Source organism: Ciconia boyciana, chromosome 4 (genome assembly GCF_034638445.1).
Source record: "Ciconia boyciana chromosome 4, ASM3463844v1, whole genome shotgun sequence".
Classification (NCBI taxonomy): domain Eukaryota; kingdom Metazoa; phylum Chordata; class Aves; order Ciconiiformes; family Ciconiidae; genus Ciconia; species Ciconia boyciana.
The window spans coordinates 53002470-53026571 of NC_132937.1; the positions used below are offsets into that span (position 1 = coordinate 53002470).

General features: G+C 39.5%; 1 protein-coding gene across 10 annotated transcripts in view; it reads right to left on the reverse strand.

The window, feature by feature from the left end:
• Window positions 1–24102, reverse strand: part of BNC2 (basonuclin zinc finger protein 2) — a 350887-nt gene that overhangs the window by 100511 nt on the left and 226274 nt on the right. For all 10 annotated transcript variants that reach the window (XM_072858929.1, XM_072858923.1, XM_072858925.1 and 7 more), the window contains one exon: window positions 21667–21902. In XM_072858929.1, coding sequence (XP_072715030.1) covers window positions 21667–21902 — 236 coding nt within the window. The remainder of the gene's footprint in view (window positions 1–21666; window positions 21903–24102) is intronic.

A 24102-nucleotide genomic window follows, 5' to 3' on the forward strand; every position in this document is an offset into this window, starting at 1 on the left:
ATGACCTATGATAATTCCTCCTTTTTGCCTATTCTTACACTACTCTGAAACATCACAGGATGAAACCGATGAGAAATCAGTCTAATCGTGAATATGGTTTTACCCCAAGGAATTTTTTTGCCTCCCATATTTTAATGTGACAAAAATATTGTGGAAATGTTACTTATCAGAAGCATCCCCCCCAATGAGAAGCATAAGAGAATTCTGTAATAGATTTCCTCCAGCTTCATTTTACAGATCAGATTTAAAAGTGTTTTGTTGGTTACATGGTCTCTCATAATGACTAGAGAAGAGAACAACAACAACAAAAAAGCCAAACACTTTGCTGGTCACAAATGGATATACTTTGAGGAAGTCTAAAAAATTAGCCAATTGTGGTCTCAGTTTGACCAAGTAAAGAGCACTGCCAGGTAAGAGAAGAAAAAGAAAAAAAGGTTGGGTTCTAGAAGATGCTATTCATGTTCACACTGGAATGAAATATAACTGAGTTGATGACACGCAAGATGTCTTATGACCGCACCTAAAACGCATGTGGCCTCCACGTGTTGCACTGGGGTGCAACTGAAGTTCAGTTCATCTTACTAGCACCTAACACTTACACATTGCTTTACTGCTGTGTTATTAAATAAGGCATGTTGCCTTATAAAATAAGGCCACTATAATTCATATTCACCAAAAATGTACATCATGGTGACTTGTTACCTGACTTGATTTGCTAAATGTCTTCGATTCCACGTAACTGGCAGGGACAGTATGCAAAACATCGGACCTGCGCAAAACTCCAGGAGAGTTAGCAGTTCAATCAGGAAGCAAATGGTTTATAGCACTTACGAGGCTGCAGTTCGAGGATGCATTCAGCGCTCCATTCCTAAACCAGTTCAAAGCTGCCTTCAGACAGCTCACTCACAACATGACAGAGGAGGTAACACCTCACACCAACTCTCTAGTGACCCCTCCAGATGAATCAGGAGAGAAATTGACAAGCTACAAAGGCATTCTCAGATGAAGGGAGGCTGGCTGGCTGGAGAGTTTAGGATGAGACACGCAGGTCAAACAGAAGTCTTCAGGGATCCAAAACCTCATGTTTCCTGCACCACTCCCCCTTTAAAGAGCAGAACAAATTCTCTTAAATTAAAGTGCTCAAGTCCTTTTATTTATTTTACTTTTATATAATGTAAGTCAAAGCTTGATTTAAAATTAATTGCACAAGTGATTATAAACCATTTAACTTGGGCACAACCATAAATTCCTGATACCAGTCTGATTTGTGCAACTCCTTACTCACAAGAAGCTCTCTGTTTACTAATCACACTGCTGTTCACGTGGAGGAGGAACAGTTTCAGAGCTAGAACAGAAACCACGCTACCGTGGCACTCCCTCCACAACTTCTTTTTCTTTTTTTCTCCTACTTTTGAAATGAACTGCCTCCAATTGCTTTGTTTCTTTGCTGATTTTGGCAGCCTCATTGGGAACTTACTTTTTGTGCATAGGTAGTCTTGATATCACTTTCCAAAACTTCCCTGCCCATGTTCATTCTATGGCCTCTGCAGTACATGATCTCTGCTTGCACAATAGCCTCACCGAGCAGGTACTGGAGTAGTTTATTAAGTTTTCTCAAGGTTTTGCTTTTTGGTTTTTTTTCCAAGAGGTGATTGAAAACAGAACGAAAAAGCCCGATTTGCCTTTTTTTTTTTTCCCCCTTTAATACTCTTATTTTGAGACTGTATGACAATACCTCTTGGAAAATTGCTCCTGTCCAATAACATGCTCAAAGTACTCCTTTGCCAGAGGCATTCACTCATTATATAAATCAAACAAGCATACAAAACCAGACAAAAAGTGACTGGTAATGCCCAGTGAATTTCTCTGCTCAGCTAAGATGATTTGGGTGCATTGCATGCAGATGTCAGGTATCTTTATACAGAGCTCCATTGTGCAGGGCCCCACTACTCCTCCATCGCTCCCAGCACTCCCTTAAAAGGGGGGCGGTGGGGAGACAACCATTCCAGCTGGGCTTGGAACCTCGTCTGAGTCAGGAAAACCACAGCTCATAAGCAAAGAGGAAGCATAATGTTCTACAAGGACAAAACATTAGCAAAAATGTCACTCAGCCTCAGTTCCACATGTTGGCTGCCACGGCCTCTTCCTCCTAGCATGCCCGATTGATATAAATTCCATCTGCTCAGCAGCCAAGTGACAGAGAAGAAATACCGGCATCTGGTCTCTATTGCTGTCGGGTTTTTGTTCCATGTTAGACCTTAGCTAGAAACATATGAAGAGATGAAGGTGCTGGCAAGCGACTAAAAGGCTGCACTGGCACAAATGAGACTTTCTGGTGCTTTTCACACTTCACTCTGGATTTTTACAGGGAAAAAGGCGGAGGAGACTTGATAAACTGAGTCTGGAGAGCCAACAGGCCTGGAGGTCATTTGGTGCTTCTAACTTTTTTTGAGTGTTTAAAACTGTAAAGCAAAACAATTTTTTTTAACACGAGAGAAGGTAATGAAGTCACAGAAGAATGTTGCTCTTCAGCTAGCTTTTTTTTCTCCTTCTCTTAAACATCCACTGGTTTGGACCTGATCCACAGGCACTTTATATTCTCCTGAGAAGCAGCTGGAAAGTGCCAAACCACTAACTTTTTTTTTAACCCCACTGTGTCCAGCAGAAAGCCAGTTCTTTAAACCAAAGAGAGAGCAATAAAGCAAACCAGCAACATGCATTACTGTCTGAGAAGTGCTGCCTGAGTGCTTTTTGAGAGCAACTGCTGAAGAGGTAGGGGAGAATGTGAGTCAATGTGAGTGCATGTCTGTGTGTACACTCAAAGATTTCTTTGAGGAACGACTACTCACACCAACAGAGGTAGAAGAAAAAATAAAGGTGTGACAGAGAGGAAAGCAAAAAATAAAATACATTGGTAATAAACTTGGGGACAGACAATTTTCTCCCTGCCAAAAACAACTGGAGCCAAAAACTTAAGAAAGCATTCTGTACCTAAAGAGATCTGCAAAACACACAGGATAGCTAGTCTACAGTAAGGCAAAATCTTTCTAAAATTTAAGTGGAATTTAAGTATTCCAAATCAATACAGAATTTGCTTTTATTAGAATTAAAAATAGAGTAGTCTTCCATTAATTTACAATGCCTCCAGCCCTTGCTGGTCTCTTATGATCCCGTCTGCAACCCAATGTCCTTTTGTTTGGGTGACAGGACCACAAACTGACAGAGAGAAATGAAGCGAGTGAACAGCTATCAGAACGACATTATAACACCAACGAGAGAGAGAGCACAAGTGCATGTAAGAGAAGAGCTCTCAAGAACATATAAATATATAATAGAGCCCTGGAACACTTAATAATTAATTGTGAGGAAGAAGCTTTTATTTCAACAAAAAGAAGAGCTTCCAACCAGCAACCCCATGAGAGTGGAACAGTCCAGTATACTGATGCCCAAAAGGAAGATCCATGCCAGTTCCTTCACAAGGTGAAGTTCCCCTTCCATACAGGGCCAGCATCACCTCAACACACTGTCTGTATTGCATCCTCAAATAAAGTCTGAAGTGGTACCTACCTCCTATGCTGATTCCCTGCATGCAGTGGAATTGCTCCCAGTGACTTCAGTGGGGTTTGCACCTAATCCAATACGGTCAGCAATCTAGCTGGTTAGTTGGGTAACAACTATTACAAGATCCCAGAATTAGGGGTCAAATATTTCACTGCTGCCTCACCTCACTGAAGTCTTATTTGGGGCAGGTCACTTTGGCTAACTTAAGGAGATGACTACTCAACTTGTAGCCCAGACGAAAAGCCTTAAATACACATGGTACAACATTCTTGTGAGGAATCAGTAGTGTTAATCCATTAACGATGTGCCTCCAAACAATCAGTGGTTTAGAGTTTTACAAAGAGTTTGGAGAGACTATTTCACTTTCAGATCTTTGCCTCTTGGAGCTGTAATTTGCTCATCATCCAAACACTCAGCACAGGCACTTTCTCCCAGCACTGCCTTCCTCAGTGTATTCCTGCAGTGCCATTCCTGTAGTGTAATTCCTGCAGAAAAGTTCTGATTTTCACTGATTTCATAGAATTACACCCAGAAAACCTTTACATTAGCAATTAATTCAAGCTCAGTGTTCAAACCAAAGAGTACCATCTCTACTAACGTAAATACAGTAAAATGGTGCAAGTTACTTTGCCCTAGTTTCTACTCAGGAAATAGGTAAAGCAGAAACTGCCTTAATCCAACAGCTACAACACTAATACAGCAGCTACGTATGTATCACTTCACTTTAGAGCACCTGTCCAAAGCACTGTCTTTGTTCATGAGACCTATCTCTTTATTGCCTTGACCCTGAATGATTTCTTGTCCACAGACTGCACCATGCTTACAGTAAGTTTCTACTAAGCAAGAGGATAAGGTAACAGTAAATACCCCAGCCAGGGGTCATTAGGAAAGGAAGCATATCACTCTCAAAGAGAAGGGACAACTATTCTGTTATGCACAGTAACGGAGTAAAAAAAATAATCTTTTATAGCAAGGTGGAAACCAGAGTCACTTCTGTCTTTCCTTCCTTTCCCATGCCCAAATAGGTAATCAATACAGAGTCTCAGCTGTCTTTTTGTTCTGATTTCTGGAGCATGTATGTCAGTGAGGCTACTACCACAGTAAAAATAAAGAGTAAGACAAACTTTTTAGTATTAAATAGATGTGTGCACATAATTGCTACACATATTGGTTCAAACAAACTCCAGGGTTACACTTCCAGTGAAATCAACGTGGTCGGGTGGGGGCTGACTTCAAACAGTTTGTAATGCATCTCACTGTCTGGAGCAGACAACATTATACTTCCCAAAGGCAAGGCTCGGCGCGCAGTCAGCGATGAGAGGGGACAACTGAGGCGCCTAACGGTGGAACCCATCAGCACAATTTCCCGCAAGTCAGGAACATGAAACAGTGCAGCTGCTGGGATGAGTGAATAGCTGAAGGAGCTTGTGTGAGCTTCAATAGCAGGCCAGAGCAGCGCTCCACTGTGAATGACAAGTGATGGGCCAAATCACTGGGGAGCTACCGATGAGTTATTAATGGTGACAGGTACACTACCTGGGAGACAGGTTGAGAGGGGAAAAAGATTATTTATAAGCGAATAGTTAACAGCTGTACCCACTGCTAAGCATTACATGGATGCCACAAACTGTAGAATTCAAATCTTGGGTTATTCAAGCACGAACAACTGCCTGTCACCAAACTGCAACGCATCGGTACAAATTAAGGTGGGAGAGATGAGATGAGGCTGGAACGATGCCTTGCTCAAGAAGGCAATGTCATCACAGAGTGCAGATAAGAGCTAGAGAAGGGCTGAGATAACCATGAGGTGAATTATGGTTCTTAATAATAATGATGAATTTGCAAGAACAGCTTTTTAATTTTTCCTGAGGGCTTTCGCAAGAGAACAGATGCTGAATGTGTCCTGTACTGACAAGAATAAATGGGGGGAAAAAATATAATAAGCAAAGGAAATGTTTTCGAAGAAGTTTTCTTTTGATATGAGAAATAATATATTTCTATTGTGGAGATAATTTCTTCTATATCTCCAGCCCCCTCCCAAGTTTGAAAGCCACATTGTTAAGCTTGTAATATTATGTTCTTACAATACGTACAATAATATAGTTACCCAGTTTTTCCCAAAGGAATGAAGCATTGTACTACTGAGTATATTAAAAGTGGCCTGGACAAAAATCTTTCAAATCTATTTCTCTTGTACAATCCTCCACTAAGAGAAGCAGAAAAAAAAAACCCAGCACAAACCCACATCAGGATTTTGGAAATGTTTTCATAATGTGAACATCATCCTGAAAGAAAACTGTTTCTGAGCCCTTTCCTATCCCATTGCAAAGATACCTCTCTGCAGTAACTGCTTACATAGGAGAGAAAAACTAAGAAAGAATTTGATGGCTTTTTTTGTGGTCTTTTAATGCGGTAGAGCAGTTAAATACCAGCAAGACCAGCCAGGTGCCAAGACAATAAGCAGGTGCTCCACTGACTTCTAGGCTTCCATAAAGGACGGGCTGGGAATCCCTGCCCTAGAAGTCTGACCAGAAAGAGATATTTTTGACCTTCAACAAAATGTGTCAAACGGCTAATCTTAAAAAAAAAAGGATAGGGAGAGAAGGTAACAAACTAAATGCTGAAGCTCCAAATTCAGGTTTTCTTGAAATGCAGTCTCAAACAGATTGCAAAATGGTAGGAAAAAAAGAGGGCTAGTCAGCAGCAGCTGGGTTCCTCCAAGGTGGAGGGAAGAAACTGTTTATATCTATGGTTACTGCCACTTCTCATTTCTTTGCCATAGGGGCATTGTGCTCTCGCATGCTCTGGAGGAGATATGTGAGCCAGAAAAGGTTCACACTTCAAAAAGCTTCTGAGGCTTTAAAATATAAGGACATAAACTGACTCAGCACCGTAACTGTTTGCAGGATTTGGTCCAAATCTTTCAGTTCAGGCATTCCAAAGTGAACATCACTAAAAGGCAAATAGCCCTGTGTGTGTGTGCGTGCGCACGTGCGTGAGTGTGTGTGTTGGGGGTGGATGTGATCTTAGTCTGCTTTCTGCTCTTCATAAGATTTAATTATTTTTCCTCGTCTGTTTCATTCTGGTTCTCATGGACAACTGGTATGATTCCTCAGTGTCTGAACTTCTCACACTGTGAATCAGTATTTAAATATACAGCCAAAGCTGAGTGAGACTGTTGCATTTTATCTTAACAATTAGCCATTAGAGTATTTTTATTAAATACTATGCATTGTGGAAACTGCTTTTCACACAACTTAAGTTTTGGGCATAAAACAATCAAGCAGTCACAACATCATTTTTAAAGGTACAGTGAGAGATTCAGGAATGGAATATAGGTTGGATTTGGCATCAGTAGCCTTCTGAAAATTCTGTATCTGCACTGATATCCCCAGATATTATTGATTAAATCCCTGTTTCCCTTCCCTCCCATGTTTAAATTTATTTTTGCTTAAACAGACACATGCTAGAGAAGCTGAGCTAAAGGCAGAGGAAACATAAGTCAAATTTCACAGAGTGAAATTTGAAAAGTTAATTCACTATGTTTAACTGTCAAAAAGCATGGAATTTAGAGTGAGCAAGGTGAGCTTAGTTTTGATATCTCCACTTCAACTAAACAGTGCCTTACTGTACAAGTGGTTCCACTGCTTGTAAAGTAAGGCACCACTAAAATAAATATCAGAGTCTGCCTCTAAATGACAATTTTCTTTCTTGTATTCATAGATGGAAACTGAAACGTCAATTTCTTTACTGGTTCTTCAGGGATAGGTCTATGAATTTGGAAGCACAAGTTTGCATGGAGATATCAGTGCCTGCTGCAATCATGCTCAAAAAGTAAAACTATAACTTACTTTTAAAAAATTGTATAAGTAAAACGAATAACTTCAAAGATCTATCTGTCAGCTCGCTTTCACCAAAAACAAACAAACAAACAAAGCTACAAAAATTATTATAAAACTTATGGTGCAAGCCATAAGTGTGTTTATTTTATATCAGTCAACATTATTTAACATGTAACCAGGTCAGAACTAATTCTCCAAGGACTATACACAACATACATCCAACACTGTATTCTTTACAACTCCACACACCAAGCGAGTCCATCCACTAAAGCCGAAGTCTCCTGTTTTTCTCCAAACAAAATGCAGTACTATTTGTTTTTTGTGGATTCATTATAAATTCTTGAGTGACACAAAGGACAAGCTGCCAATAGCAATAAAAGGCCAGGATACTAGGAAGGAAGGCTGGTTTCTAAAGACACCAAAATTTGTTGGAAATGTAACATTTAAGGACTCTTCCCTTCTCTGTATTTGATCCCTAGCTGTACTGTGTTCTTCACATTACCTCAGTCGGTCATGTATTAACAAGTACTTCAACCACTTTTGCAAAACTCCTCCTCTTTTTCACAGAGGGCATTTGGTAAATTACGTCCACATGTTTCAAAGGGTACAGAAGCTAATCTCTTAATTTGTACGTACTATGTAATCAGCTCAGCACGCTGGGGAAATCTTGGCTCCCTGCACAGCCAGAGTCAAAGAGCTGTGCTCTAGGATGGTCTGCAGACACCCAGCTAGAAGGGAAAGGAATCGGGGATGCAGCAGCTACCCATACTTGACCGACAGACACTGGGGAGAGGATGGCCACGTGCGCAAGGACCTTGTGCTCACTGATTATTTCTTCCACCTGCCCCACAAAACTCCTGCTTGGGGCAGGAAACAAAAAGAGCAGCAACCTGCACCAAAGAAGTTAACACCTTCCTTTAGTGAGGCCCTGGTCTTCATGGACATGATGAAACTGACTTGGAGACCTCATGATGAGAATCTGCTTCATTAGTGAGTCTCCATGTGCAAACCAGGCCACAAACGATCCGTGGCTTGTGGCCTGGTTTTGAGAGATGTAATAAATGTCAGTGCAGAGAGAGATGGAGTCTACCCCAGTGAAAACAATTAACAAAAAAGAAAGATCTTTAGAAACCCACAATTTTTAATTGACACATACTTTCTCACACAGTTCTCACAACCTACTATTCATTCCTTTTCAACTAAAGGGCAGTGCTTACAGGAAGGGAACTGCTGTGTGACCTCAGCTGACCAAGCTGACATACATACATTCATTGAGGCCCCAATGCAGAAAAATATACAAGCATATGCTTAACATTAAACATGTGAGTAGATCCCTGTTGAAGTCAAGGGCGTTAATTGTTTAAAGTTGAGTAGGTGCTTATGCACCTTGTTGAATCAGGACCCACTTTCAGACAGTGACTGAGCAGTTCTCTGGGTAACAAATTAAGTTTGGCTCCCTATGGCTTTATGTCTCTAGTGTCGAATAAGCTGAGAACTCTTTTGGTTTGCTTTTCTATAACCTCTTTCCCTCCTGTCTCTCTAGTGTAGTTTCTTTGGTGCCTCAAAAGGGATGAGCGTTGCTTTTTCTTCAGTATAGGAACTATCAGTGTCTCTCTCCACTAGCTGGCCACATACACAAAGCATATAGAGACTTCATATATTTGCAGCACCTTCCTTCCCGTCTCCTGAACTAAGTTGAAAATAGTTATACAAAATGTTGGCATACTAGTCCTGTTGCTTTGAATAGCTAGATAAAAAAAAAAACAAAACCAAAGGACTTTTGTACAGTGCAGTAGCTGCTGAAATTCCAGTACAATTATCTTTTATGAACTGAGGGTAAACACTCTGCTGAAGTGAAAGTGAGTACCTTAGAGAGGGACTTATAGAATACCACAACATAAAGCAGACTGGCAATGGGGGAAAGCCTTACAGACACACGTGTAACGTCTGGTGTGACTAGCACTGGAGATTCATACTATGTTACTGAAGCTATTATTCAGGCATGGGAGTATATGTATACTTTCATTTCAAATTTTCGGTTTGAAGCACTTCTGAAGCACCTCAAACTGGTTTGACATTTAAATTCTCACAAGTGCTTCAAAGCCCATAAAACTTTCTATTGCATTGACATTTTTATCCTGCTCCAAATGAATCTTAACATTGATATAACAAGCAGTTCCATGCTAATGTACTATATTTTCATTGATGTATTTGATCCTGCAGGTTACTACTTACCAAAAAAAACCCAAACAAAAAAAGAAAACTTTGAAAAAAATGTATTTTTTATTATTTGTGTGACTCTGGGAAAAGTGTAAAGCTCACGTTACTTATGTCACAATGTTTTCATGCCTAAGGAAAATGGTTGTATTGACCAAATGAGAGAGCTAACTCTTCATTCCAGCTGAACAGATACACTTCCAACTACCAGAATAAACAACCTTCCATTTAATAATTGTTATAGGACAGTATTAATACTATATGCAATAATACACAGTAACAAAATTAGCAAATTGAAATACATATGGGGCTACAGGCCTGTTCAGTTCCTAACACATCAAGTACCAGGCTCTGAAAATATATGCAAGTAGGCATTATGAGAAACTTACTCTTTCAAGATGCATCTTGAGCTCATCATGCAAAATCAACTTGCTAGCCGTATGTGGTTGGGAGAACACAGGCTCCTCAAGCCACAGCCTCCAAACGAAGGCTGGAAGTGACCAGGTCAGAGATGGTATGCACATCATAAGCGGCTGCCGCTGTCTCTCTGGACCACACTACCTCTGCTGGTCAGTTGTCCCAGAACAGCTTCTTACATTCTGTTAAGGTTATCTGCAGCCTCACAACAAATGCAATTGTGTGAGCAATCTGCTACAGACATTATTAATTCCTCACCCTTTTTCTCCCAAGAAACATATCTCTGCCTTCAGCTGTGGCAGAAAGTGGATGTCATGGGTCTTATATCCATTACCTCACAAGTCTTTGAGCCTACAAAGGGGAGAGAAGAGCTCTCTTCTGCATCCCACGGTACTGTTTGAAATACTCCTATCAAGAGGAAACCAGCTCACACATGGAAAGCGACTGAATTAGTACTAGTTAAAGTCTTTAAAACTAAATTTAATTTTATTTTATGGAATTATTTCTAAAAGAGATGGGTTGGACAAAAGCATTTTTGTGGACTGTAACTTTACAGACTGAGCACGTTTTAGTTAGTACTCAAGAATACTACTGCAGAATAGCCAGTTCTTGCAATTTTATAAAAAATCTCTTTATATTACAAGGTGGGAGTTTTTTACTGTACCTGCTTCCTGCAGTTCTTGTGTTGATTTTCTTTTTTATCTAAAGAAGTTTTCATTTTTCATTGTTTTTTATGGTAGGTTTCAAAACAGGAAGCAGCAGCTTGAAAATACAAACCTAACTTTCTCCAGTATAAAATGGAAAGCAAAAATAAATTATATTAAATCTAATCTTTTAAACCAGTTCCCCAATATTCAGAATCTGAATTTATGACATTCAAATGTTTGAGGCTAGTAATACTGAACTGCTTCATATTAATATGCTCACCTTCTATGAGACTATACTTTTCTGAAGCCATTCACCAAGTACTCACTCAGCTATATATTGAGCTAGCTGAACAGAGTAACTTGCCCAGGCATTGTCCTAGCTATTTCCCAATAGTCTGAGAGCCATTCTATTTTAATGGTAAGCCCTGTCCAACACAAGCTAAGTTGCAAGCAACCTGACGAGCAGGCTCATTTCCTTTATTCCTATTTGTCAGTACCATATGTCAACTTGGACATAAGTTAAAGACATCCAATATCCAGACTGCGTGGATAAAAATGTAACGATGTTAACTCTATTACCATACCCACATCACTAGGCAAGCTATACAGATACACACAAAAACCAGGAAGCTGATATATACAGGGCCAGCAGTCTTAAAAATCTACCTGTCCTACAAGTGACTTCCTTCTCTGCAGGATGACTGTCAGTCAGTAACACAGGTTTCCACACCCTTTCCAGCAGAAGGAATGTAAGACTTCGGGGTGCAATTCTGGCAAGATTCATCATGAAGAATCCAGCAAGACTGGATATAAACAGACATACTTTCCCCTACTATAAAAGGTAAAAATGAAACAAATGAAAGAAATTCTTCCTCTTCCATTTGCTAAAAAGATTATTAAAAAAATATTTACTGAAACTACTGTTCCAGTGGTGGTTTCAGAATTTGACTAAAGAACAATCATAATTACACATTCTATTTCATTAGAGGATCTCAAAGCACTTCATAAACATTAATTAACAGCATCCGAGTATTAATTGGGATGATTAGAACATTTTGTAAAAGCCGTGGGGGAGGCGAGAAATCAAGCTGAAGCACAAAGGACTCATGCAGCAAGTTAATATATTAGAGCCAGTAGAATAATACAAGTTTCCTGGCTTCAAGTTAAGTATTCAAAATTCTAGGACATGGTGCAAAATGACAACCAAATCATAGAAGGTATTTCAGCACAGAAAAGTAAATTTCTTAATTAAAATATAAGAGTTCATCTTCATTGGATTCAAAATGTACCTTGATAAGTAAAAGGGGGTTGTCTGTCTACATTCAGCGCTGTGCTCTGACTGCCTAGAAGGCAACAGTAAGTGCTAATGACATTTACCCCTCCTAATAAGAGTCACTCACACTTCACTGTTATTCCTTGTTATTGCTCGGGACAGGCACTAGCACCTCATTGAAAGATCAGTGCTGCAAGGGAAAAAAGTCCCCTTGAGATCCCTTGGACTTCAAGAAAAGCAGTAAATCAGCTGATGCTGGACAGATGACAAGTTTGATTCTCTGTGGCCCTTCCTGATTCCTAAGTGTCTGTGGGCCTAAATTTCATAAGTGCCTGAAACCAGTGCTGACACACAGGCAATCAAAACCACCCCTAAACTCAGAGCAAGAGGTGTCTAAACTGGGAAAAGTCTTAAATCCATTAAAGTGTCATGGTCTGGACTCTGTACTCTCTAATTGAATTAATCTCCATTGATGTGTAGCTAAATGGTTAATATCACAACCTTATCACCTCCAGGACCATGATTTGAATTCAGCCTGAGGTCCTCTGTGAAGAGAGTAATCTATAAAAAGCAGAAGTTCTAACCTCTGAGCTGTGTTTTGTGAGAAGAATGATGTTAATTCCTTGGATTCTTGGCACAACTCGCTCCCCTCCACATGCACACACACATTTCCCTTCAATCAATAGCTTTATGCCCTTTTGTTTATTTTATAACACATCACTGCATTTATTACAAGAAAATTGAGATGGACAGTAACCCCAAGATCCTGTCCTCAACTCAGTGGTCATATTTCTTTGACATAGTACAGGATACATTCCGGTAGAGGTTTCAACATGGCACTGTTGGCAAGAAAAGTGATTTTCCAGGCTAGGAGGAAAGCCCTTCTCTCCCTTCCCCTCATCCACAGAGAATCAGTCTCAAAAATGGACAGTTTTGTCACAGACATACACACTCACAGTTTATTAGAAATATAAATAAAATTTATAGATTACTTAAGTATGTGCATATATAGGCACACATATATACATATTTCATGGAAAAACTTCTGTGATCATAAATGGTTAACAGAAATTCAAACACATTCTGAAGAAGAAAGCTGGAAATAGTTTCCTCCTCAGCTTACCTGCCAAGACCCAAGTTCAGGGCTCTGTTTCTCCTGCAATGCTTGATGGCATCACTCACACCTAAAACAGCCTAGGGAGTGAACTATTCCTCCCACCTCCTTCATCCCCCACTCTGTTTTAGGTGTTTGTGATTTCATCAACTATCACAAGAGAAACACAGGACCATGAACTCAGGCCTTGGCAGGTGAAGAGATTTTCAGCTCCATTTTAAAAAGCAAGCACACATGGTCCTCACATATGCCTGACAGACCTTCAGTAACAGCCGTTTCCATGCTCTGCATCGCAGTAGCTGTGCCCAGCTGTGTGAAACTATGTCAGTCAGTGGGATCACGGCTTCTCATCCCCAGTACTGTAAACAGTACACATTCCAGGTAGGAGAAACACAGCTACACAAAAGTCTCTCTCTCTCTCTTTTTTTTTCTTTTGGTCTTCAACAGCCAAAAATGTTTGCCATTAAAAAGGCCATCTTTGCATTTCTGAGCTGTGTGAAACACTATGGTTATAAAGGCTGACTATTTCATAGTAGTCATTAAGAACTAGCATCATGTATACTGCTGTTGATCACCAGGGGTTATGCAGCCCTCTGCTTCATTACCCTTGCAAGATGCAAGACACAGAGCAGCAATAGCACAGCTCTCCAGCTGCACATATTCTGGAAATCCAAATGATCTTTGCATGTCACTGAGACCTCTGTTGTCACGTAACTTGTCCTGGTGGCATTCAGAAGTGCCATCAAACTTTCTGGACTTTATTTTTCTTCTTTCCCGGTTCAAGTGGTAATGGTCATGATAAATAGTTATCTAGCACTAGTGTGATTGGTAGTGTTACTGTTAGAGGTACGGCATCAAAAGCAGCTGGGAGATGTTAGGCAAGTTAGTGCAGATACAGAGAAAATCTGAAAGCACTTCACATCGTAGAACAAGTGTCACTGCTTTGCTCAAACACACAACAGTGCTTCCCTCCGGCTCAGCAGTTTTGCTCTGTTTCCTGTCTCCCTCTTCAGTCCTTAAAGGTTTATCTGAGCTTTTTCCACCCTCTGTTTAGACTAGAAATAGGATAGTCACTCCTAGCTTAGTACAGCTAAGAGGAATACAAAAGAGGAATACAAAAGAGCAAGGGGCATAGCAAAGGATCTCTGTTCCACAAAAGTGCAGGGGAGTCATACTAAACTGACTCACATGGGAGAAGAGAAATTCTTCCAGATGATCATAACCGCAAATATTAGCATGCAGTGATGCTGTGGGAGGAATGCAAAACTCAGGAGATGGACACATCATCTAACCGATCCTTTTCATCTCTTCGTGCTAAAGAGGCAAAATCAGAGAAGGAGGGACAGTGAAACTTGGGTGAGGCTGAAGAAGGGAAGCTAAGCAAGAAAAAAAGGTGGGGAGAATGGGAGGCAATGGCAACAGAATAAGTAAGTTGGAGTGGAAAGAGAGGGAGAAGGGAACAGACTAGCACAGAGAACAAGAAATAGGAAGGGCACATACTAAAGAGACCCAGATTTCACTCCCATCTGTACTGGGAGAGTAGAAGTCTGGATAAATGTTACCCAGCTTTGAGCCTTGGTAGCTCTGAGGGCCACCATTGAAAAATGTCAGAACAAAAGAACACATATGAGTGTTAACAATAATTGCAAGAGGGAAAAGAAAACACAAGATAGAAGTCTATCTAACAACGCTGAAAAACGTAAATAAAGCTGTAAAAGGGTAACTCTCTTTTCATCATCAAGTAATTAAATGTAGGTGGCAGTTATTATGGAAATACATGCTTGCATGTGAAAGACTTTGGTTGTACTTTGGCTTTGTTACCGTCTTTACCAGATAAACTTCTTAATCTGCACCAGTTTTACTATACATAAAAAGGGCATAATACTCATAAAGACATGGAAAGACTGAGTAAGTGACTGCTTCTTAAAATGCATGGAAATCCTCCAGTGGTCACAGCTAAACAAGTGCAAAGTATTAGTTAAGAGATTGACAAACAGACCAATGAGAAATGAGAAGGAATATCAATTAAATAAATGGACAACCTTCACATACAAAAGCCATTTTTACTGTATTAATGGTGCATTATTGTCATCAAACTTTTGCTGGGTTGCAAGGCGAAACTTTTTTTTTTTCCATCTATATCATAATTTGATTGCCTATTTCTCTTAACTTTCTTTATCACGAATGATATAGCATACCATCACTTTAAATGTGTTCTTGTTATGAAAGAAAAAAACAGTAAATCAACTAATGGCACTTGGGAAAAAAAAACTGACAGAAACTTCACACGACTTGTGATTATAGATAGCAGACTACATTGAACTGAAAGTATGATATCATCATTACAGTGACCTGACACCACTTGTCTACCTTGGAAAAGCTGATATCCTCAGAGCTGCTGTTTGTTTTCTTTCTAAAGTTCTTTATGTTTAAGCAATGGAAGCTGTCTGACTAGCTGTTTAATTAAATAGCCCTTGCACTTGGGCTCTGTAGCAAAAGTTCAAACATCTTAAAAGGAGGCAAATCAGTACAGATGGGAAAGCTAAGACTTTAAAGTCTCTAAAAGAGGTCAGATAGCAACAGAACCCATGCTTTTCTGAAATCCTCCACAGACAAGCCAATGGTGGGCAACATTTAATTTTAAGAACAGTAAAGCCATTTCCACCTGTGGATATGGTTAATATTTTACCTGCTTAGAAGGGATGAGGTGCTAAGGGATTACTCAGAGAAAGAACAGAAAAGAAATTAAGAACGATATTATTAAAGATGCTCGAATTTCTTTCTTTGGTCTCTCCCCAAATCTCTTGACCTAATCTGGATGTAAGAATGGTGTGCATGAACAATCTAATTGTGGTAAACTAGGACAGCAAACGAAAACAACCCATTCCACCAAGAGCAACTATGTTGTACAAAAATTTGAGAAATTGTCAGTCAAATACAACACATTCATATAACCAATGCATATATGCCTATAACCAATTTTTCTTTCAAAATCTCAGAACTGAATTATTTAACCTGCACTATGTATTTCACAATTTGAATGAGTTTGTTTTAGTTAACGGGATGTTGCCTTTTGAAAAAACGTCTAAATCCCACCTCTCCCCCCAGTGTACACCTTCTCAGAGTTTACTCTTAGCTGACTTCAGTGACTGAAACAGTTGTTCTTGCTTAACAGTTGTTTTAGCCCTACAGAACCAACACAGCAATGGGAAAATAAACCACAGCCCATCCTGGCCATTATCTGAAGGGTTAGCTAAATTCATAAAGTAGGGATTGTGCTGATGATCTGTGGGCAAAGAAACACACAAGCCCAAGTCAGCAGTGGCAGAGAATGCCATTCATTTCAGAGTTTTTTTCTTACTTCTAAAATTAGCAGTCTTGACAGTGAAAGCACAGAGGCAGGAAAAGCATCATACTCCCATCTCCAGTCTTCCCAAAGCAGAAAATAATATGTAATACTTTTGAATTTCATCAGTTTTCAGCATTGACATTGCCATGGAAAAGACCTTAATTTAGGATTAGTGATGTCCCATGCACTGTCCAGTGCACAAACTTTTGTAAGTAAGTGAGTCACCTTTTGGGCCAATAAAATACCCATACTTTTGCAGCTAGTTTTAGTTTTGATTTTGGTTTTGGGGATTTTTTTTTTTAATCTCTCATAGCTGTGAGTGGCACCAGAGAGTCTGGCAGCCAAGACGTTGCCTATGAGCAACTGACTATAAACCACTTTTTTTGAGGGAACGATGGTAAGAATGGGAATCCTAGGTCTAGCCCCTTTTCCTGATTCTGCCAGTGTTCTATTCTGTGCCTCTGCTTCCCTCTTTGTACTGTAAAGATAATATTTATTTCCCTCTTTTACACTAAGGGAATACAATTATTTGATCACAAAACAGTTGAAAAAGTGTTGAGCTGTTACTCAAAACACTAAATCATTATTTGCAAAGAGTCAGTTTATGGCCTGTAAGTTGTGGTCACATGTCATGTCGTCTGCAGCTGGACCAGTGTAAAAGCTGAATGTCCCAGCTGTTCACTGCTAGTGGCATAATTGCTCTCTAGCCCTTTCCTATCAGAATAATCGCAGTTAACTTGCACGTGTTTAGCAGGCGGATTTTTCTAACCTGGCTTGTTTAGAGAGAACCTGGCTAGGGAGCAATTACACATGTAGTTACACTAGCAAATGGGTGGGGTAAAGTGTTCTCCAGTGGCGGAGCAGGGAGAACAGCTGGCAAAGTTACCTGTTCGCTCAGCTCAGCTGGAACCAAACCAGGGCTGGACACTTACTCACAGTTGAGCTGTTTGTTACAGCAAAAGTAACTTAACCCAAATCAGTAGAGGCACTAATCACATCTCTTTGAGTAGCAGATGCAGAATCTGACCCAAAACAGCTACTGTTGTTGACAGAGTAATTTCTTGTCATGTAAAGACAGTTGTTGTGTTGGCTGTTCCCAAAGAGAAAAACTACAGGCTCACTAACAGCTCCACACCAAATACAGTAACTTAGTTCCTTGAGATAGGTACTGGATAAACAAGCCTAGAAACTGAAGTGCTCTGGATGCCCATGGAGCAGACAGACACAGTCCAGAAAGTTTCCCTATGCAGTAAGGTTTTTTTGAGGATCACTTCTAAAGATGAGAGAACAACTCCTCCACTAAAACATTAATCCTGTGAGCAATCCGACACGTCTGCTGACCAAATTGTCACTCACTGACATTTCAGAGATAGGTATCTATTCACCAGAAACTAGGTTTATTGCACAGAGGCCAGAGAAAGCTTGCCAGGTCTTAATGCCTTTCAGCCGTTACTGGCAATGTTGTGACTGTACCCAAATGTGAAAGGCAGTGTATCACATTACCTCCGCTGGCTTCAGGGTTCCTTCGCTTCCTGTGCTCCATTAATGTATCCACTGAATGAAGCAATAAATACTGCATTTTTCTCTTCCCACTGCTTTTTAATTTGTTATTGAGAAACATTATTAGTCAAAATGAGGGTATTACAAATAATCCCACCCACCTTGCAGCACTAATACACAACTAGAGAGAGGCACTGGTTTTCTCTTGTTTCTTGAGTGGAGCAAATGGTGAGGTTTTTCTCAAAAGTTACTGAGAAAAAGTATTCTCTTTTTTCATGGGAAGAGGGTTTCATTATGGAACTTGAAAAGAAAAGAAAATATCTGCCAGTACTAAAATAATTGATTTTGAGTGGGTACATCTACCCTAATATTTCTTTTTTTTTCCCCTCCAAAAAAAACTCCATTTAGGGAAAATGTTAAAATATCTTAACACTTCCATCATGATTCAGGGGAAATTCAGCACAGATTGATGTGTCAGACCTTCCCAAGGCATGAAACTCCAATTTTGTACCAGCTTTACAAACCTTTTGCACTGTGGTTAATTGGTGAACACTGGAACTTGAACCAGGATTAAGTATTCTGGAATCTGTCACAACCATTCCCTTTCCCTATTCTAGTACTTCCCTTAGTCCTTGCAGAAGAGACTTAGGGTACAGAGCCTCTATGTTCCAAATAAGCTCTGTATTTCTGAGCAAGTGTTCCCAAAGCTACTAACCTTCCTTTTTTTTTTCGCTCACACCAAACAGTGATATCCATCATTTTGTCAAGTTACAAGTTTAAAATATTATTTTTATTAGATTAGAGACAAACAAGCTAGTTTACTGGTTTACTCTTCTCTAACTACAGCATTATAGCAAATTTAAACCTTTTCCAAGAGAGATATATTTGTGTATTTGATGTACAATGAGTATGTATGAACGTATGGTAAACTTACCAGCATTGACTAGGTTATATCTTGGACAGGTTTGCACAGACAAGTTAAAAAGAACTGTACTTCCAGGCTGAGAGTTAGATGTTCCTGAATTCACTGCATGACAGCCTACCAACAATCCCATAGCTGGGTGATATTCTGGATGATTTCTTTTGGTACTTGATACTTTTGGTTCTCCTAAAGGAGGCTCATGCCATTTTGTCGGAAGCTTTTTGTGTGGAAAAGCTGAGTTTGAAAGCCTCAAACAATTCTGTGAAGAGTCCCAATTCTATAATGAGGAGCTTCATGGAACAACACCTTTTGCTCAAAGGAGACATTAGCTGTAGTTCTCATCTGTATGTACTTTTACTGTGCTACTGCGGTACTACACATTTCCTTTCAAATTTCCCTGCATGCCCCTTTTCTCCTTTTTATCAGATAGTTGCACTGGAGTTACTTTTTAAACAAGACTTTTTTATTATCATAGATTTGATTAATTTTCCTAAGATTTCTCTTCATATGTGTTTTACTAAGCAGTTTGTCTTTCTGCCATATACTGAGCTTCCTAGCTTTAATGGAAACAAAATGCATTTTTTTGCCCAGAGAGGTTGTGGAGTCTCCATCCTTGAGCTATTCAAAAGCTAGCTGGACATGGTCCTGGGCAACCAGCTCTAGGTGGCCCTGCTTGAGCAGGGGGGTTGGACAAGATGACCTCCCTTCCAACCTCAACCAGTCTGTGATTCTTTGAAATTAGAGAGCTAAACTAACAGGCAGGCTTGACTACACCTATCATAGGTCTTCATTCACCCACTAACATAATCCACAGCCGAGCACTAACCAAGTCAATATGTGGCAAGACTGTAACAGCTGCCCTTAACTTTCATTGATAATTGTTCTCCTTTAACTGACATAATATTCAATATACTGTTGGTAAATGTAGTAATGGTAAAATTCATGCCTTGAGGGCTACAATGTGATTGAGTTTTGGCCAGATAAACTGAACTCTGACCTAATGGTGTATTATAGGCCTTTACACCACACAGATGCATAGGTCACAATCTCACTCTATATAAACCTCTATGTAATTATATTCAAGCCATTCTTGCATATATTAAGATCATTTGAACAGATAATTAAAACAAAATCAATATAAGCCTGATTCTACGACCTTTAAAACAAGAAAACTACTGATTTCAGTCAGTCTTCTTGTCTGTAAGGGACACTGAATTACATTTGACGCTTGTAATATATTACACCTAATTATTAATCGCATTTAGTAAACAGAAATTTTGTAATGTTACATCTTAGAAAGGATGCATTTTTTACATGTACTCCTTTGCAATTCATACTTCTTCAGCCCTCTTGATCAGTAGCATTCAGAATCCAGAAATCTAAAATATGATGCAATATGCACATAATGCCATTACAGTACGTACCTCTATAGATATCTAGCATATATCTATCTAAATTAGATATCATATCTAATATCTATAGATACATATCCATACATATATATCATACAAACTTCTGTAGAGATCTACTGTATAAATATCATGGATATATACTTACATGTAAGTTTTAGACTGGTAATGGAAAAAATGGATTCTACTGTATTTGAACATGTGTAACATTTAACTTTTACAAAATAGATGCCTGAGAAAATAAAAAAACAACTAAAGAGCTCCATTCTGTATATATCCTAATAAGAATAACAGGATCTCATTACTAAAGTAATTGCCTTTTTATTACTCTTTCTCTAGGACTGTTCTACAATTCAGAACACTTTTCTGCAAAAATCTGTGGATTGAGCATTTAAGAAAATATTTTAAAACCCAGAATATGAAAGTTTCCATAGAATTACTTAAGGCTAATTTACTTCTTTCACATAAAGGACAGAAAATTGAAATGGATTTAAAAAATACAGTCAGAATTCCCCAGAAAAGGAATGAAGATTCCCATATTTTCTGTATAGTGCCAAGCATGGTATCATTGCCTAAGAAAGTAAAGAAATAAATCAGAAACTAGAATTTTCAAAGTTTTTCACATGTGTCCACTTCAATAACTGGATGACTTCTCAATGATGTGGAGTTCCTACAAAGTCAGTAGCAAGGGAACTCAGAAGCATGTAGCATTAGATTCTCAATCAGAAATAGTCTTATAAAATGTAATAATTCACTTTGGAACCCAACAGAGGATTAAATTATTCAGATAAGCAACGATATGTATTCATGACCACATGCACAAAGCAAGCCTGTCCATTTTTTTTGTTTACTTATTTAATGTTTTATTTGCTTACCTTAACCAATCTGCATGTAACACTTTATTTAAAGCTACCTTTTTAAAATGGCCTTATAAACAGGATTTTCCTGTTTATACATTACACTGTAAGGATACTTCCCAACACAACCATGATCACAACCCCCATTTCATCTACTCCTTATGAGATATCTTGCTAAAGAAGGAAAGAAAAGATGTAGGAGCTGCTGAATTGGATTTTAGTTTCTTAAGTCAAACAGTAGCCCTTGAAAACTTGCCAGTTGCCTTTGATGACCAAATCAGGCTTGCAGCTAGCTAACCTCAGTATTTGCAGTATTTAAGGTATTTCCTACAATAACTGTAAGCAAGTACAAATAAATACTACAGTATGAAGGAACCTGCATTTTTTTAGCTTAGGAAAAATTGAATATTTTATTTTGCCAACATCATCATTAGTCTTCAACATGCCACACTAAATTTACTTCATATCCTTCTACCTCTTTGGGTGCATGGTACTATGTCTGTACAAAAACAATTTCAGTTAACTGGGTTTGGACACATGTTTTGCTTTATTTCCTACCTGAAGGATGTAGCCTCGAACATAGTCTCGAAGTGTCCAGCCTAAGCCATGTAGAATATGCAACACCTCCTCTTGCTTCAGTACACTGAAGAGTCGGTCAAGTAGTATCTTCAGTCTCACAGGCACAGCCTGAGTGCCATAGAGCATCAGGCTGCTGATGTCAAACACAACGTTGGACTGCACAATCTCCACTTGGGTTGGGTGGTAGAGGTGCTGAGTACTAAGCTTGTCCAAGGCTGAAAGAAAAGGGGTTAAGTATAAGAGAAGAGCTAAAGGAAAGACAAGAAGATAATTCCAAAAAATTATCTAAACACATCAAATTTGGCAGATGTACTTATTTTCCAGAGAAATATCACCTGGATGATTCATAGAATCATAGAATCACAGAACGGTTTGGGTGGGAAGGGACCTTTAAAGGTCATCTAGTCCAAACCCCCCGCAATGAGCAGGCACACCTTCAACTAGATCAGGTTGCTCAGAGCCCTGTCCAACCTGACCTTGAATGTTTCCAGGGATGGGGCATCTACAGCCTCTCCAGGCAACCTGTTCCAGTGTTTCATTATCCTCACTGTAAAAAGTTTCTTCCTTATATCTAGTCTGAATCTACCCTCTTTTAGTTTAAAACTATTACCCCTTGTCCTATCACTACAGGCCCTATTAAAAAGTCTGTCCCTATCTTTCTTATAAATCCCTTTCAAGTATTGAAAGGCTGCAATAAGGTCTCCCTGGAGCCTTCTCTTCTCCAGGCTGAATAACCCCAACTCTCTCAGCCTGTCCTCACAGGAGAGGTGCTCCAGCCCTCAGACCATTTTTGTGGCCCCCCTCTGGACCCGCTCCAACAGGTCCATGTCTATCTTGTACTGAGGACCCCAGAGCTGGGTGCAGTACTCAGGTGGGGTCTCACCAGAGCAGAGGGGCAGAATCACCTCCCTTGACCTACTGGCCTTGCTTCTTTTGATGCAGCCCGGGATGTGGTTGGCTTTCTGGGCTGTGAGCACACATTGCCGGCTCATGTCCAGCTTTTCATCCACCAGTACCCCCAAGTCCTTCTCCTCAGGGCGGCTCTCAAACCGCCAGCCTGTATTGATAGTGGGGGTTGCCCCGACCCAGGTGCAGGACCTTGCACTTGGCCTTGTTGAACCTCATGAGGTTCACTCGGGTGGACTTCTTGAGCTTTTCCAGGTCTCTCTGAAAGGCATCCCATCCCTCAGGCATATCAACCGCACCACTCAGCTTGGTGTCATCTGCAAATTTGCTGAGGGTGCACTCAATCCCACTGTCTGTGTCATTGATGAAGACATTAAACAGTACTGGTCCCCATACAGACCCCTGAGGGACACCGCTCATCACTGAGGGATTCTTTTTCACAGGTGCACTCTGAAACAGGCCTAGTTTCCGAAGGTCACAATTAACTTTAATTCCTATAGCAGAAGGATGCTCAGCTGAGCCCCAGAGACTACAATACTCATAAGTTGAAAAGAAATTACAGAAAATTTCTGATTAACTGATGACCAAGACTGAAACTATGCAGAACTGATTGGGACTGTTAAAGGTTTGAGACTTAACCTCTAGGGGAAAAAAAGAAAACAGATACACCCTAAACCCCAGCCTTTTAAACATGTTAAACATTAGTCCCCTGATTTACCACAAATTCTATCATGAATTCACTGCTACTTGAGCTAGTTGGTTTGTTTTACCCTTCTGTGTGAATTTCATGTTATTCACTCTTATGTGAATGATTTAGAGATGAGGGGAGGGGAGGTTTGCAGGATGAAAGTAATTCTTAACCTCTTGTGACGTTAAATATGATGGAATTGCATATGATATCATGCACTTTACAGAGTATCAATGTTTAAATTTATTTTTCTTTCCATTTTATGGACTATGTTGCAGCACCTAAGCTTCTCATTGCTTTTTTTAAACAAAACTTTCTGAGCATTTAAAATAATTTTATAGGGACTTCTTCTCCTGTACTTTGGTTTCTTCTTGGCTTATGGTCACTGGAGAGTTCATGTACTCTTGATAAATTGCTTTCTTACATCCAGAGCGTAAAGGCCCTTATCATTTACTTGCTGGCTTCATTCAACACGTTTACTCCAAGGAATACTTTGTCAAAGAGTTCTGGTTTCCTCATACTTCATTTCTTGCAACTGATTTGTCTGATCTTTCCTATTCTAGTGGTTAAGTCAACTTTGAATAAATAGCTTTAAATATTAATTTAACATTCAAAAAAGATAAGGAATTGGCAAGCCTAGGGACTGCAGTCCTATGTCTCTCCACAGGACATTTATACTGCAGAATGTGAAGGGTGGGATTTTTCTTCCAAAATCTCTTCTTCCAAAATACTTCAGCTATATAGGCTTCATGATGTGGGACTGATTTATTTACAAGGTCTAATGAACGGGATTTGATGGAAGCTTAAACAGGTCAAATATT